The sequence below is a fragment of the Tetrao urogallus genome, assembly GCF_951394365.1.
Source record: "Tetrao urogallus genome assembly, chromosome: 3".
Classification (NCBI taxonomy): domain Eukaryota; kingdom Metazoa; phylum Chordata; class Aves; order Galliformes; family Phasianidae; genus Tetrao; species Tetrao urogallus.
Window position 1 is genome coordinate 12,174,098 of NC_136815.1, and position 18,263 is coordinate 12,192,360.

Sequence of the window (18,263 nt, forward strand, 5' to 3'; positions counted from 1 at the left end):
CAACCCCTCCCTCCGTGTAATCCGTTTAGGATACAGTTGAGCAATACGGTTTGAAAGGGGAAAAAAAGAAAAAAGTGAAATGAATAGCAGTTAAATCTATCAAGCAACAGGTTCGGAAGGCATTCGCCATGAGGGGAGGCAGAGCCGCCCCCACCTCCGGCCGCCTTCCCCCGCACGCAGCGTCGGGAGGGGACGTGACAGCGGCGGCGGGAGGGATGGGACCGCAGGAAGGGAAGCGAGGAGGAAGGCTAAGTCCCGCCTCGGAGGGGAGAAACAGCGCGACCAACGTGTCTGGGCGGGGAGGGAGGGACGGCGGAGGCGGGAGCTGCGGCTGCCCGCGAACTTCCAGCGGCGCTGCCGACTGCCGCCCCCGCCCCTCTGCGCGGCCACCGGCGGGACCCGGGCTGACCGCGAGGCTCGGCGGCGGCGACGGCGACGGCACTGAGGGCCGCTCAGGAAGGGTCGCTCCCGAAGGAGGGGACGGGGAGGGGGTTCGCGGGGTGCGCCTGAAGAAGGCAGCTGCGGAGCAGCCTCGCGGCCCCTCCCCGCCCTCCGTGGGGTGCCGCGACCCGCGAGGGTCCCTCAGGCCAGGGGCGCCCCCAGCCCCCTCCCCACGTGGCTGCTCGGGGGATCCCCCCGGCGCCCCGCCCACCCCCTGTGACGCACCGCTGCCGCCCACTTTGGCCGCGGCTCCGGGCCGGGGTTCCCCGCAGGAGCGGCCCCGCGGCGGCGGGCGGAGCCGCGCAGCCCCTGCCCGGCCCCGGGAGCTCCGGGGGCTCCTCGACCGTGTTCTCGGCGGCCGTTTGCCGCACCTGTCCGAGCTGCAGCCTGGAGCTGAAGCCGACAACCAGCTCTCGTTGCTAGGAGCCTTAATGCGCTGCATTCGATGCCTTAATACCTTGGCAAAGATGCAAAGAGGGCTGAAAGGGAGCTTAAAGGAGGGCCCGCCGTACTACGCCATTCCTGGCAGGCTTTATGAATCTGTTTTTTAGGACTGGTAGAGCCCCCTCATCTCACAAGGCATAAGCATTCATAAGCATTCATAAGCATTCCGCTCTTAGTCCCCATGGACCTCATGGTCTCATGGATCATCTTTCCATAGGTTCTCACCCAGTTCTCCAGCACCGGTGTTGTCACCGTGTCAATACAGCCAGGGCTGTATTCCATTCTAGTAAATCTCACCCTACATGCAAGGGCAACAGCACTTGGGCAAAAGTTTTTCCAGGAGAAAGAGCAGCTGTGCAGGATTCAATGGAGCTCCCCATGCCGGCTGTGCTACCAGCAAATTCAGCCGATCATGTTTATGATATGCAAACAAATCAGATATCAGCCTCATTTAATAACTGCTTGAGATGAGTGCATAAAGCAGCAAATTACTTTTTCATTCAGTGCAACAGGACTGCCTACTTGACTAAGTCAAACATGGTATTACCTGTGTTTGATAAACAAATTACAAGATAATGAGCTATGCACATCAGACAAATATTTACTCACTGGAGTAAAGCATGGAGTCAGCGCTGTGCCAAAAGTGTCCATGGACTTCATAACCAGCAACCAGAAATCTGTTCTAAACCAGAATATTTTTTAACTGTAATCTGAAATGTCTGAATGTCAATATGAATTATTTCTCATACTATTTCTTAGAGTGTTTAATATGTGTTTGTTGCTTTCTTTTGGTTAATTGAACAACCAGCATCTCACCATGTATGCGATGGAGAAATCCACACAGCAGTTACTCACACCTCTTAGAGAATAAATTTAGGTGCTTTAGGGGAGAACATACATTGAGCAGACAGGAGACTTGATTTGCTGATCAAAGACTATGAGTGCAGATACAGTTTACCATCATTACCAACCTTGTTCTTTACTTTAAACCTAACCTCAGAGTTAATTTTAGTCTTATGTGCGCCCTTTCCAGAAGATCAATGGCATGACAAAATCTGGAAGTGATAAATAACAAAAAGCACCAGATATGGTAACTCTGCTGCAGTAAAGATATACAGATGTAGCGTAACTTCTCGGTTTCCTCTCTGCAGACTGTAAAACAGAAGAGGCACTCTGGGCAGCTATTTGATGCTCCTAATTATTGTGTACCTGGAAGCATTTGTACTTCAAAGATAAATGATTTACTCTGCCACCAAAATAAGGCTCAGTGTTTCTAAATACTGGATGAAGATTAATAGCAGATAATGTTTGTGTTTAAACATAGAGTATATGTGTGTAGGGCCACATAAACACATAAGGGCTGCATGCACGCACAACTGTCATTCAAGCAGCTGATCTGTAGAAGCCAGAGCTATTATGCTCACAAAGAATGAGGTTTTTTTAAGGCTTATAAAAGTTGATACTCTTCCTTTGGCTGTGAGTAAAGCAGCCCTAAGCAACAGCATACACATACACCCATGTGTGTCAGCTCTTACATTGCTAACCTCACGGATACCAGGTGTCCTACTGATAGGGTAAGAGTTGCATTTGTGCTGTAGAAAAACTGACTGCCCTGCTGTGTCTACATTCAGGTGAATATATGGAAGGGAAAAAGGAAGCAGTCTGGTTTTCTTTGAGGAAAAATGGTTTTATGGAAATTGGAAATCACTGGGTCCCATGTGACCCAGGAAGAACAACAACTCATGCACAACACCCGTCAGTAACCTCAGCTGTATGAGGAGCTCCATAGACCTCCAAGAGCCTCTTGCATGATCTTGATTTCCCATTTACAGGTGAAAAGCTGAGGCAAAGAGAGGTGAATTCATTTGCCTAGGGACATCCAGCAGGTGAATGGCAGTACTAGGAGCAAAATGGCAGTGGTTCAAGTCCTGATCCACTGTCTGATTTTCTCCCTTCAAGAAATACAATAGTTAAGCAATGATCAATTTTCATACAGGAGATTAATAGATATAATAAATACATCAAATGCACATACATAATTTTATCATGAATACTCCAGAAATTTAACAAAGAAATTGTAATGTTTTCTTTACGCGTGCAATACAGAACTGTTAAATAAATTATCCACTGATTTCTCTCTTCAGCAAAATATTTAAGTGCACACTTCTCTTTATGTTGAAGATAAGTGTTATGCTGAAGCCAAAACATGAGGCTTCCAACTCTCCACCATGGACAGGGCTGCCTCCCACCAGCTCAGACTGCCCAGGGTTCCATCCAACGTGGCCTTGAGTGCCTTCAGGGATGGGGCACCACAGCTTCTCTAGGCAGTCTGTGCCAGTGCCTCACCACCCATGCATGAAGTCTGATTAATAACCCTATGGCCAGACTGTGGTATATAATTTTGGTGAGGAGACAGTTGCTATTTTACCCTGGAAGTCAGCAGTGTTCTTTGCTAAGTATGCAATACCAATCAGGGCACTAGAACCTACTGAATTTCCATCAGGTGTCTTGATCTTATTAAGGTTAGATTTATGTATTATAACTGCAGTTAGATACTAGCCTAAATATTTGCCAGAATAAATAATAAAGCATATTTTGCTACGTTCATTTAATTTGGAATCTAAGGAATTGCTCAGCTTGTGAAAGCACAGTATCTTTAGTGTTAGACTTATTCCACCAGTCACTATGTGTATATATTAGTCAACATCTTGTTAACTTGTTAATGAAAATTTGAAGATAGTAACAAAGAGTAAGTTCTTTTCCATCACAAGCATGCAAAAAATACGATTTCTGGGTCTTACCGTCATTATGACAATGCTAAATAACTCACTATGTGGAATCTGATGTCAAATACTTGCAGGGATTTATTTATTGGTTATGCCCTTCATTAGAGCCTTGAGAGAGGCAAACACATTTATTGCTTCCTCTTGTACAGTCACAACAGGACATGTTTATACTCAGGACTGCGTGTTGATCCAAAATGTGTGTCACTAAATCAGCAACAGCCTAAATATCATTAGAATCATAGAATTATCAAGGCTGGAAAAGATCTTTATGATCAGCTAGTCCAAACATCAATCCATTCCCACCATGCCCAATAAACCATATTCCCAAGTTCCATATCTACACATTTCTTGAACTCTTCAGGAGTGAGGACTCTACTGCCTTCCAGGGCAGCCTGTTCCAGTGCCCCACCACTCTTTCAGAGACTAAATTTTTCCTAATATCCAACCTGAACATCCCCTGGCCAACTTGAGGCTATTACCTCTTTCATGTTTCATTTCTGCTAGGTGGGCTGTGAAGAACTCACCTGTTCTGTTCATGGAATTAAACAGCTGGAAAATCAAGACAGTAAATTGTTCAATAGTATACTTTGAAACCTCTTTACGTTCACTCATTGTGTGTGTACCAATGTTGACCCTGTTTGCTGTCTGTGCTAAAGCATATACTGGTTCAGCACCGCAGGGTTTGATGGATTTGCTCATGAAAGATTTAGATGTCCAAACTGCAAAGCAGCATTAGTAGTCCTGTCTCAAGCTTCCTATGCAGTGCATGGGAGACTTAGCACCTCCAAAAGGAGCCTGAGCTGTGCTGATCATATGAGGTGTGTACTATACACCTACCAAATAGTCAGCTGTTGAATAGGGCTCTAGTGATGGCAACTTTGAAGAAAAGCATTTCAATTTGGCGGAAAGAATATTGCCAGCACTCAGAGTGATTATTTAGGAAATGCCTGAAAAATAATTGTGGTTTTGAAAGTTAAAATCTGTGTTTATCCTTCACCAAGCACTTGACACATGTATCTTGACTCAGCACAGTGTTATTTTAGGCTTGCAATTTTCACCCGCAGTACCATGCACTGCTTCTCTGATAATACTTGATTCTATCTCAATGTGACAAGTTCAGGAGAATTTTGACTGATGTATTACTAAGATGTCCTTTTACACTTCACTGTGTTAGGCCAGTCTAGGTTTTCACAGCACTACTATCTGATCTTAAAATCTCTGATGAGGCTATTCCTACACTCAGTGCTATTATTTGACTCAGCAATTCATGTTTGGCCCCAGACTTGGACAAACATAATTTCCTCTTAACTTCTTGGCTCAGTTATTTGAGAAGGGTGGAGAGTTTTTGGCTTCTTTGCTGTTGTTTGGGCACATTCAAGCTGATACATATCAATTCTGCTGGGCAAGTTATCAATCGATCACGTGCTAAAGTTTGAGAATATTGAGCAATTTTTCCAGACTTTGCCTGAGATTCGGTCAGTTAAAAGACATGTTTCAATTGCATATACAAAGGGAAGGTTTCTTTGATGAAAGCCAGGAATTTAGATCAAAACACTGTTTATTTTCCCAAGGTTGACACTGAAAGGATAAAAAAAAGATACTATTTTATTAAGACCAGAAATCCATTTCTTGATCTTAAAAGAGTGGGTTTTGGGAAGGAGGGAAACTGTGCTGCAATGACAAGATCAGAGAATTCATTTATTTTGTCTTTTGGTGCAGAATCACTATATAGGAAAAGAAAAAGCAGTAATGAATTAATATAAAAAGAAGCCTGATACAAGTGTTTAGTCAGTCAAATGTAAATGCTCCAGATCTTAATCTAAATCCTGTGAGCTATACCCATACAAGTGGTCCATTGATTTCAGTCATACAATTCCTAATGTAAGCAGAATTCAGCCCTGCTCACTAATAGGCATGTTCTATTTCTGGTGAGGGAAGAGAAGTTGTGGACCCCAAATGGGAAAGCCTAGTACAACTGCACCATTAATAAAATACTCACCTTGATGTTGGTGACCTTCTGCGTACTCGGGGGGATTAATAAACACACAGGCTATTTGACTTCAAGGTAATCTAGAGGAGATCCAATCTGTTTTCTAAAGCCCATCTATTTTGGGTGCTGCATTTAATTCACCTATAGGGATGGCTCGTATAAGCGGTCTTTTATTAGGCTTCTTGATGACCCCTCATTGCGGAAGACCTTCAGACAGGCCAGAGCAGAGACTGGTGCTCTTGGCTGATTACAGCACCTGTCAGAGCCCAGTCATAAGTATTCAAGGAAGTCCTAGAGATAGGGTCCAATTTCTTTAACAGTGTCTCCAAATATACACTTAGGAGACTTCTTCCTGTCCTGAAATTTCAGACCCTAAACAGCCAGTGGAAAAAAGCATAGTCTTTGCTGTCTCAGACTTTATTCTCATTTTTATTTTCTAAGTTGTTCTGTCTTTCTAAACCTGTAACATTTCAGACAGAAATATAACTGGTGACAGCTATGCTGCTGCACTTCGGTAGTGTTGTTTCTTTGCTTTTTTTTTTTTTTTTTTTTTTTTTTTTTTTGTCCCGAATATTTCACAAGAAAGAGTTAAAGACCTACATGATGTAATGAAGTGCAGTTCCAGCTTCAGTTTTGGCCAATAGATGATGAAACACATTATCTGCAGACAAGCAAGATGTTAGCAGCAGGGAAAATATGAATAAGAGTAAGAAAACACAAACATTAAGTCCATTACTTGGAGAGGCTCAAATTCAGCAAAATTTTCAAGCATGTGCTTCAGATTCTTTGACTTACACTGTGCTTATTGGCATAGGCTTAAACAGACATTATCTATTTTATGTCCCTTATGTCAAACGTACTGGCATTAACTTTCCTGTAATTATGAGAAAGTTGTTGTATAAAATTGTTAATGTGACTGTCCACAAAAAGCAGTCAAGTATATTTAGGGGCAAATGGTATTAAGTTGAGGGAGGGAAGATTTAGGCTGGATATCAGGGGGAAGTTCTTTACTACGAGAGTGGTGAGGTGCTGGAACAGGCTGCCCAGAGAGGTTGTGGATGCCCCATCCCTGGAGGTGTTCAAGGCCAGATTGGATGGGGCCCTGGGCAGCCTGGTCTAGCATTAAATGTGGAAGTTGGTGACCCTGCCTGTGGCAGTGGAGTTGGAGATTCATGATCCTTGAGGTCCCTTCCAACTCAGGCCATTCTGTCATTCTGTGATTCTGTCTACATGTTTGTCCATCACTTGTTTTGAGCATCTTCCTTGCCTGCTATCTCCTCCATGGCCAGAGCTTAGCCTGAAAGATTTTATAGCCAGATAGGCTATGCATGCAGAAGTTGTCACAGCTGATACTCTAATGAATTTCAGAGTCCAAAGTAAAGCCTTGACTCTGCTAAATTAATGAGTGTTTTGAAGACGGACTTAATCTCTGTCAAGTGATAGCCTTACACACTCATGCTCGCACATGCATATATATCTACATATACAAATGTATGAATAACACATTTTTGCAGTGTTATTGAGAAGACCTTGTCTGATCATATAAATATAAATTACAAATATAGTCAGACATCTGTCTAAAAAAATATAAATACATTCAGACATCTGTTTTAAGAATGTCTTTCTAATATTATTTGCAAACGTAACTAAGCAAGAGACACAATTCAGGGTGGGATGCAGTCATGACACAAATTGGGGGGCAAGGAGAGGCTGCACAGATGTTCAGCTGTTCTTCCCGCCCATGACTTGAATGGTGAAGTGAGCAGTGGCCTGAAAGCCCCTTTTCCGATCCCCTCAGGGTAATATGACAGGATCTCATTCAGCAAGCCCAGGCTGCCAAATTAAGATCCTGACAAAGGTAGCACTTTCTTTGAGGACATTATGAAGTGTAGAGAACCTCCCTGGTACATTAGGGCATATTTGACTCTTCACATGCAAAGAATACTGCAGAGGAGATATAAGTTGAACAGATGATGTAGTAAGTCCGTGACATGACCAGAAGCATGGGGTGCATCTGCTGGTGCTGAACTCAATGTTGACACCATGTGTGCCCCTGACAAAGTGGGAAGTGGTAGCTCTGCTAACAGTTTCCATGCTTTTTTGCAGATGTATTGTGAGAGGTTTATATGTATCCTGAGAATACTTGGAACCACACTCTTTGGAGTGTCCCTCCTGCTGGGAATCACCGCTGCTTACATTGTGGGCTACCAGTTTATCCAAACAGACAATTACTACTTCTCCTTTGGACTCTATGGTGCTATCCTGGCATCACATCTCATCATCCAAAGCCTGTTTGCCTACCTAGAGCACAGGAAAATGAAGCGGTCGCTAGAGACTCCAATCAAGCTGAACAAAACTGTTGCCCTTTGTATTGCTGCCTATCAAGAGGATCCTGACTACTTAAGAAAATGTTTACTTTCTGTGAAAAGATTGACCTACCCTGGAATTAAAGTTGTTATGGTCATTGATGGGAACTCGGAAGACGACGTTTACATGATGGACATTTTTACTGAAATCATGGGTAGGGACAAATCTGCCACTTATATCTGGAGTAACAACTTCCATGACAAAGGTCCAGGTGAGACGGAGGAGTCTCACAGAGAGAGCATGCAGCACGTATCTCAGCTGGTCCTGTCCAACAAAAGTGTTTGCATCATGCAGAAATGGGGTGGAAAAAGAGAAGTAATGTACACAGCATTCAAAGCACTGGGGAGAAGCGTGGATTATGTACAGGTAGGTATTAAAGCACCAGGTCAGTGCCAATTCAAACACACTTTGAAAGAAAGCAGCTTTTGTATATTTTGTGCCGCATGTTAGAGGCCATCCCAGTCCCTGATGAACACAGTGCTCCTTTCAGTCTGTTTGGAAACAGCTTGACCGTTGAAAGTGCATTTTGCTACCTTTTTAAAATGGTCAGCCTATCTGTGAATATGTCAAATCTACCAACTATTGGAGAAATCTGGAATATCTCCTCAGGCTGCAGTACTTCTCCCTGTGGTTTTGCTTCAGGCAAAGCCCGTGGCCTCCTGAAGATCCCCTCTCTGCTCCTGTAAGTCTAGATCTTGGGTAAAGTTTTATTTTGAGAGAGTTTCAGTGGCCACATATGAGAACAGGCAGACAAGTATTTGCTGCCACTAGGGAATATCTCAGTGGTAGAGTCTGAAAAAGATGGGGGTATTTTGAAGCTTTTGAGGGCTGTGCAGAGTATTCAATAAAAAAGGTCAACGTGCAGTCTTGAAAGAAAGATTTCTTCAGCTAAAGCCTGAAGGAGCTTTTGCTTCATCACTTACAGCTGCATTACCTCACTCACTGCAACTTGGCCTTTAAAGCCCTTATGACACTGTTCACTTAAAAATGAATTAGGCTGAGTCCTCTCTCCCCATTTCCAAAGCAGCAGAGACACATTTCTTTCCAGCTGCCTTGGATCCTGTGAAAGATTTTCTGTGTTTGTGCCTTACACATGGAAGCACTCCTCTCTCAGGCAAACAGACTGCAGGAAGTCCAGGAGGCCATGAGTGGAGGAGGTGCATAGAACTAGGCCAGACCCTGAGGATCACTAGTTGTAGTATATTAGTTGTATATTAAGACCAGTGAGATTTATTCCACTAAATCCTGCTGATTATGAGACAATCTTCCCAATTAATCACCCCCAGCCTTTCCTGCCCTCTCCTGACATCAGCACATTACTTTGCCTCCAGAATTCTCGTCTGGTGGGACAGTCGATAAGCTGTCAGGATAGCGTTAGGAACCACCCTGGTCTCAGAACTTCAAGAGTTACTGGAGGCTTAAAAGCAAGGCAACAATTTAAACTCATCCTTGAGCATTTCCAAAACTTCAACTGATTTATTATCCAAAAACAATGGACTTAAATTCTCCATTGTCTGCAGTTTGATTTTGTGCTGCGAGGAACTGTGATGGGATCAAAAATGCTGTTTTTCTGCGTTAACATCATTTTATAATCACTTCCCACAAAAGTATCAAATTGCAGAGAACGAAGGCAGAGAGGAAACAGATTCATGACTACTTTCCTCTCTCAGTCCAGCTCTTGCATTTGCTCAGAGAACCTGCAAAAAGTGTTTCTCTTTCAACAGTCATACCATAAACTAAGAAAATGGAAGAGATGTTTCTGGTCTCTCTGTCAGTCAGCACTCCTGATCCGGCTCAGAAGTCCTGATGAATGTGTCAGGGACTAACTGACGACTGATGTCATAGTCACATCCATGTCACAAATGCATTGCCTAGGTGGCTCTGGTTGGCCACAGTCCTGATGCAGTTCAGGTGACATATGGCTCTGTTTTGTGAATTAGTGTAGGCTGAGATTTTTTGCACATTTAGGATTATGTTTAGGACTAAATTACTTTAAATTGCCCCCACATTTTTAATAGCTGAGTGATCTGCATCAGTGATCAGCCACTTTAAAAAGTAGACCAGTCAGTATGACTGCCCATGCCTGACACTGTGGGCCTCACCATACTTAAATGCACTTTAAGCCTAAAAGCAAGTGATTATAAGCAGACATGTCAGCGTGGATAACCAAGATGTTACTCACTAGCAGACTCTCACTAAATACCTGAAATCACTGTGAAGGATTTAATTCCATTCTGGAGGAGGTGAGGGCAAAGCTGGCTAGTGCAATCAGGGTGCAATGCATCTTGGCTTGATCCAAGTACCTGCATGGACCACCCAGCACAGTCTGAGCTCCATGGAACATCCTGATTTTAAATGACCACTAGTTGCAGCAAGCATTTGAACAGCTTGCTCAGAGCTGAAGGCAGAAGCACGCAAGGTCAGCTGTCCCTTTCATGCAACTCTGTGACCCACAGCAGTAATTTCTAGGTCACCCTGCCCTTATGTGGAAATATAGCAAATTGGTTCTTAGACTATGCTGGGCCAGCCCCAGCTTGCCAGCCCTCGGTGTGTTTCATTCAGGCTCCTAAGTTGCTTTTCTCAGGGTGCGTCCTCTTTTCACCTAGAAAAACCTCATCCAGATGGAAAATGACAGCTTGTCCCAGGAACGCAGACATGTCCACAGTGCTGGCATAGCCAGGACACATGCTGGTCATTCATAAATAAATCCTGTTTTTAGTATTCCTCATCTCATAATAGCAATGTTGCTCATGGGAGGTTTCTCTGCTATAGATAAACGCATCTGGTGGTTGGGGACTGCTCAGCCACATTGAGTGACAGGCACAGGACTGAAATCTGAGGAGCTGGGTAGGAGACTGACCCAATCTGACCATTTGTGGCCACAAGAAATGGGACAAGTGTCTTCTTGAGCCCTGAATACCAACAAACAGCAGATTTGCTGTGCTGAGCACTCAGTGACAGCTTTGCTCAGGAAGTCCCAGACAGAAATACAAGCATCCTTCTTTCCCTTCATCCTTTCTTCCCTTCATCACAATTAACGCTGCCTGTCACCATGTGCTGTCACTGATGACAGCTTTCCACTAAAGCTGGCCAGGTTACAAAGGTGCTCCCCAGCCTGAGTCTTCCAAGGAGAAGAGCTGGATGCTCGAATGGAAACTGGAGATGCTTACAGAAATATGAGAGCTCTCATCAGCTTTCGCCTTTCAGCCTCCAAGTGAGTACGGAGAGGAAACATTTTGGCACTGAGCCGCATCACAAGCTGTGCAGCCTGATTATCATAGAACTGTAGAATCATAGAATGGCTTAGGTTGAAGAGGATCTTAAAGATGATCTAGTTACAACTTCCCTTCCATGGGCAGGGTTGCATGTCTCAAGGTGAGACTGCGCCATCCAGTCTCACCTTGAATGCCTCCAGAGATGGGGCATCCCCAACTTCTCTAGGCAACCTGTTCCACCTCTTCACCATCCTGAGTACAAAATTTCATACTAACATCTAACCTAAGTCTCCCCTCTTTTAGTTTAAAGCCATTCCCTCTTGTCCTCTCACTATCAGATCATGTAAAAAGTCATTCAACACCTTGTTAAACCTCATTAGGTTCTTGTGTGCTCACTTTTTGAGCCTGTCCAGGTCCCCCTAGAAGGTGCCCCCTACCTCCTATTGTGTCAACTGCAAAACTTGGTGTAATCAGCAAACTTGCTTGTAACCTCTCAGCTCAAGTCTAGCCCATAACAGAATCCCTAAAAACTCTCCCCCCCTTCACAGAGCAGGAATAAATACTTCTGCTCCCACGGAGCAAGGGAGCTTAGGCTGAGTTGAAAGGTTGGATGAAAAGATGCCAAAATTAAAACTGTAGATACGAAGCCTTGCTTGGGTTTAACTTAAGAGGTTATTCATGCAGCGCCACTGACTTCTACCCCTAGTGTCCCCACCTGAAATCACAGGAATATCAACTCTGGATTAAGTGGGAGGAGGAAGAGAATTTGTAGGGCAGAATCTGGCCAGCCAGAAGAGTGTTTCTGAGACAGACTCCCACTCATGGAGGTCAGGGCATCTAAAAAATGAGTTCACAGACTATTGGGAAACTGCTTTCAGTAGCAGCTGGGACAAGGAGGCACCCACTTGATTTAAAAGGCCGCAGCCTATGTCATTATCCTCCCAGCAAACGAAAGCAGCATCAGCTGCCTTTCAGAGAGGCCAGCCTGTCTGAGCCCCCCTCCTACTCTCCAGGGGCAAGCCAATTCCTAGTGTACACAGTGTCTAGTTGACTGGGAGTGTTTGTGTGGTTGAAAAGCCTGTGTATCTCATCTATTTCTGCCCTGGTCTCATGGACTACTGCACTTTGGGACTTGCTCCTTCTGTTCTTACTTAGATATTTTTTATAAGAATGCTGGAGGAAAATGGCAAATGATTTCTGTACATCAAATCTCAAGTCCTTGCACTATTAGTAACACACCATATATTCAAATATACAGATGAGTTTCTTCTATAATCCAAAATACGTATCTTAGATGAATTTCTAAATCCTTCCATGAGTGAAAGAACTATTAGGTTTCTTACTGGACTCCTAGCTGACTTTTTTTTTTTTTTTTTTTTTCTTAAAAAGTACCTGGAATTTAACTCCTTACTCCTTCCCTCTTTGGGCAGCAGGAGACATTTTACCAGGGTACTAAAACCATGCAGCCAACACAGGGGAACCCTATGTCAGGGCTCAGCAGGAATCTGCAACACACCCACGAACATTGTCTTGCTCTGCAGTGCCTCATCTCTGAGAGCATCTCTTATTCAAAGTTGTCAGCCCAGCGTGCCAGTAAAACAAATCAAGCTGATACAGAAGAGAGGATTGTTTGCGTGCACGGTCCTTACAAGCACTCAGTTTCATTCAGCAGCACTTCTTGCTGCCTGATACAAATGGCCTTCAAGAAGTATCAATGCAGACTCCAAAGAGAGATTTAATTGCTTTCAGAAGAATATGCCTATAGAGACACTCACCATTCAAGTGATTTTTATTCTCTGTTCAAGTGTACTCCTTAACCAACCCATTTTTGTTCTTGATTCTGTCTTTCTCGTAGGTCTGTGATTCAGACACAATGCTCGATCCAGCTTCATCGGTGGAGATGGTAAAGGTCTTAGAAGAAGATCCAATGGTTGGAGGAGTTGGAGGCGATGTGCAGGTGAGTACAATGGGGAGTTTCAGCAAATAATTGTACTGCAATAGTTTTCCACGTCTGGAATAGCATGGAATACACAGTGGTACCATCACAAAGGCTCTTGTAAGACCTTACCCTTTCTATCTATTGAACAGAATGCTAATTCACAGGTATGAGCACTGTGGTTTTAACACTCACAGAAAGCAGATAAGTATTATTCTCCCCAAATATGTGAAAAATGGGGCATTAGGACTGTCAGGCCTGTTGCTGCATCTTTGAGTATCTGGACATGATTTTTTGTTCGAGGTGCCACAGAAAAGCTTTAGGGCACCAGAGAACAGAGAACAACTTTCCCAAAACCAAGTCCAGCACCTCAGGCTTTACTTGCTAATTTGCATTCAAGATTGTTACAAACAAAGCCTTTTAGAAATGCAGTGCACTATGCACTATGTACTCTGTGTATTTTTGAGCTTTCTATGCATCTCTGTTAGATGGGACAATGTGAAGGCCTGAAGTCAACCCAGCTCCACTTCTGTGAGGATTTTCAGCTGTTCATTCCTTCCAACACAAATGTTTCTGCTACAATTTATAAAAAAAATATGCATATGAACATTCCAATTGGCCTTGGGGTTGGTTCCTTAGTCCAGTCAGGCTTTTATGTGAAACAAAGGAGAAAGGGCCATCTATATGGGCAAGCACTTACTGAAGAATGTCCCAGTAGTCATAAGTATTTCAGGTATGTGGCTCTTAATTCCAGAAATTAAGATTCCTACAGAAGCCTGAATATCTTTGTCCTCTGGTCTGATCACAAAGCGAGCTGAAAATGTGGATGTGAAGACTTGGGCACCTGCACTTGCCTTTATGTCCACTGAGTGTTCAGACACAGATTATAGCTATACAGCATTTTAAGTGGATGCCTGAGCTTCAGGTGAGCTTTGGGGCAAAATGAAGTGAAGGACTGAGTTGTTTATATGAGCTGAAGCATGACTGTTGGTTATCATAATATGTCTTGAGGCATAATAACAATGCCAGTTTCCAATGTCAACTCAAGCAACGCTGTTTCCCAGAGGGCCTAAAGTCACATATGGGATCATAGTCCAGGATCAAACATCTAGGGCAAGCCTTATAAGACCAAAAATGTAAGCCAAAGACCACCTGTTCAGTCTCTCATATCCTGGCATAGCTCTAGGAAGGCTGGAAGAAGTCCTGTGAGAAGCAAAGCTGTGGCAGGAAGCCACATTTTGGACTTCTCCATCTCCTAGGAGAGGCTGCAAGTACTTAACTGGGGATGAAGAAAAAGGAAAAATGAGCCAGGAAGGAAGTTTCTTGGTGGAGAAGAGGAAAGGTTGTGAGAAAAGTGATCATTTTTGTGGAACAGCCTCTTGAAGGCTTTATTGCCTTTCCTATCAGTGTCCTGGACTGTGTAAGGATGGTAACATGTTTGGCCTAAGAGTGAAGTTCCCCTTATATTTTGGCTATCAGTACTTCAGTTTCAGCAAATTCCTTTTTGATCTAATGTGTATAATATCCTTCTCAAGAACTCATCTAAAATGCCAACTTCTTGTATTTTGCAGATTTTGAACAAGTATGATTCCTGGATCTCCTTTCTGAGCAGCGTGAGATACTGGATGGCATTTAACATAGAAAGAGCCTGCCAGTCCTATTTTGGCTGCGTACAGTGCATCAGTGGACCTCTGGGAATGTACAGAAACTCTTTACTCCATGAATTTGTGGAAGATTGGTACAATCAAGAATTTATGGGCTCCCAGTGCAGCTTTGGAGATGACAGGCATCTAACTAACCGAGTACTAAGTCTGGGCTATGCAACAAAATACACAGCTAGATCCAAGTGCCTTACTGAAACACCAATAGAGTATCTCAGGTGGCTGAATCAGCAGACCCGCTGGAGTAAATCATATTTTAGAGAGTGGCTTTATAATGCAATGTGGTTCCACAAGCACCATTTGTGGATGACCTATGAAGCTGTAATCACTGGATTCTTTCCTTTCTTCCTTATCGCTACAGTCATTCAGCTCTTCTACAGGGGAAAAATCTGGAACATCCTCCTTTTCTTGTTGACAGTTCAGTTAGTGGGCCTGATAAAGTCTTCCTTTGCCAGCTTCCTTAGGGGCAACATTGTCATGGTTTTCATGTCACTCTACTCAGTGTTGTATATGTCAAGTTTACTGCCAGCAAAGATGTTTGCAATTGCCACAATAAACAAAGCAGGGTGGGGCACATCAGGAAGAAAAACCATTGTAGTTAATTTTATAGGACTCATTCCAGTCTCCATTTGGTTTACAATCCTCCTAGGTGGCGTAATTTTCACTATCTACAAGGAATCAAAAAAGCCATTCTCTGAGTCAAAAACAACAGTTCTCGTCATTGGTACAATCCTCTATGCATGTTACTGGGTTCTTCTATTGACTTTGTACTTGGTTCTTATCACCAAATGTGGCAGGCGGAAGAAAGAGCAACACTATGACATGGTGCTAGACGTATGATGTTTCTGTGGGAAGTTACCCAGAGAGTTCTAAAGCAACCCAAGAACCTTGTAGTATCTGTGGCATGGGACGAATGTTGCCAAGGGAAATGGATCACTGCTGCTGGGAATAGGACATTTATATTCCTCTGGGTTCATTTTCATCCTGCCAAAGTAAGAAAATCAAAAACAATAGAAAATGATTTTTTTTTTTTTTTCCAAGGGGGAAGAATCAAACCACACCATTTCAACCTGTTCGCATGAAAATGGGAGAACTTCTTTGTTTATGCACTTTTTTGATCGTGCATACGCCTGACAGTGTTACGTTCTATATACCTCACTGGTCATGCTTATGTGTGGACAGGAAGAAAAGGAGTTTGGAGAATCAAGAAAAGGATCTTACAGCCCCTTGCAACCTAATTTATGAACTTCTCTTTTTTATAGTTCTTTTTATAGGAAGGGTCTTTTGTGTTAGGCTGCCAAATGTAATGCCAAAGGTAAATTTTAAGAGGCCATTGGCTGAGCTGTATTTTTATATTATTGTATTATTTGTGTGTGTGTATTTTTAAGCCAACTTTTTTTTTTTTTTTTTAAATCACATATTTTATATTTTACTATCTGCCAAAAAAGTTGCCTCCCCAACATTTTGTTCTTTAGCCTCCTTAAATATATTTGGGAAACAAAAAAATCAATTTCCCCCCCCAGAATTATGCTGATTTAATATTGTTCACAATAGAAAGCATTAAAAAATTCCTCTGCGTTTTTGCAACAGACGAATGGTTATTTCTGTGAAAAAGCATTTAAATGTACTCTTTGAAGGCATTTATTAGGAAAGGCCCAACATTGTCAGTTTCTGAATACAAGCTTATTTGTCCATAAAAAAAGGCCAAAGGGGTAGATATGTGCAATCTGGGGCTTTGTTTTGTTTTGGATAACATTCTAATAGGGAAATCTACTTTGCTGAGAGCATAATATCTCTGGCATGCACAATAGCCATTTGATAAGCCAGGTCTTGATACCATTGGAAAAGGCATTGCTATAGGAGAGCTCCCACTGATTTTACATATAATCTGAAGAACCACACGCTTCTCATCTGAAGAAATATCGGACACCCCAAACTACTATTGACTCCACTGATGGCTGTAATCTTCTAGTTCTGATTTTTTAGTTAAAAAAAATACATGAAAGGAAAACATATCAACACTTTCAAAACGTGGGTGCCTTACTACAAAACATCTGCAGTGCCCTTCACAGAGTTTACAAATGATATAAACATCACCTTCTGTGACATCCAGTGTAATGCAGACCCCTGTACTAAGCCCAATATTTCGTGCCTGACTAAAGCATATCTACCAGAAAAGAAGCTAACTTGTATCTGGAAACATCAGGTCTTAGCAAATTCATCATTTCCTTGGTGCTTAATAGTCCATTTTGGACATTTATTTTGGACCACGGTTTTGTGAAATAACACTCAGGACTAAATTCTGCAGTCCTTCACCAGCCAAAGGAATGTGGCATTGAGCCCTAATACACTTTATAAAGAGCAACAGAATGCCAACTGCATACAGATATATGCCCTTTTTAGATTCTGGTATTTAAAGCACTGTGGTAAAGCAGAAATCAGCATATGATGCTTAAAGAATTTAGAAGCATTTTCAGCTTCTTTTTTTATGCAGACATGAGTAGATTCTGCTGTAGAATGAACTGCACACACACTACCTTATTTGTTTGATTATCTTGAGGTACATGATTGCTTGAAAGTCATACTAATTTTATGTTAATGATTGGAGAGTTGATTCGTGTTGATTAAAAATAGAACAGTATTAAAAAATGCAAAAGAAACAGAAAAAAAATTGACTATGCCTTTTAACTATTTATGATGTAAGTTAAAGCTTGGGTTAACATTCAAATGTCAAATAAATCCTCTCATTCTATAAAAAATGAATTAATTGCCTGTATTTATTCTAGCAATTTATTCTAGCAAATGTACTTCCAATATAGGTTGTATAGTATAATTGTTACTTTCATAAATAAAATATTTTTGATAAGATTATGACTAATACATGGTGTTTCTGATCAGCACTTTGGCTCTGAAGCCATAAATCTGGATGGTTTGGAGGATGCTGTTACGGTGTCACCAGTCTGATTTCCCAGCAGGAATTTACCATTGAGAAGCATGGTAAGCATGCACCTGGGGAGCGCAATAACGGCAGGATGAAGGGATGGAACCAACCCACTGTAGTCCATTGGATGCCACTAGCCTCCAAAATTAGGGAAACATCAGAGAATATGTGCCCAGTCCTCTTCTTTTGCAGCCCCCTGCTGTGCTTGTTAGACTGTGTCTGGATACTGTGACCAGTTTGGGGATCTTCAGTACAGTAACTCATTTATGAACCAGAGAAAGTTCGGTGTAGGACCAGTCTGATATTCGGTGCTGGAGCACTGTCCTTGTGAGGAGGGGCTGAGGGAGCTGGTCAGGTTCAGTTGGAAAGCAGATGGCTTTGGCCACCTAACATCATCTCCAATACCTATAGAGAGATTGTCAAGAAGGTGGAGCCTAGAACTACACAGTGATATCTGGTAGGAAAACAAAGGTCTCTGGGTT

General features: G+C 42.7%; 1 protein-coding gene across 1 annotated transcript; it reads left to right on the forward strand.

Moving 5' to 3' along the window:
- Positions 1 to 7,767: 7,767 nt before the first annotated feature.
- HAS2 (hyaluronan synthase 2) lies at positions 7,768 to 15,680 on the forward strand (the record flags this gene model as incomplete). The annotated part of the gene is made up of 3 exons (XM_079533248.1): positions 7,768 to 8,394; positions 13,099 to 13,200; positions 14,751 to 15,680. The coding sequence occupies 3 exons, from the start codon at positions 7,768 to 7,770 to the stop codon at positions 15,678 to 15,680; spliced, it is 1,659 nt and encodes a 552-aa protein (XP_079389374.1).
- Between the last annotated feature and the right edge of the window lie 2,583 nt (positions 15,681 to 18,263).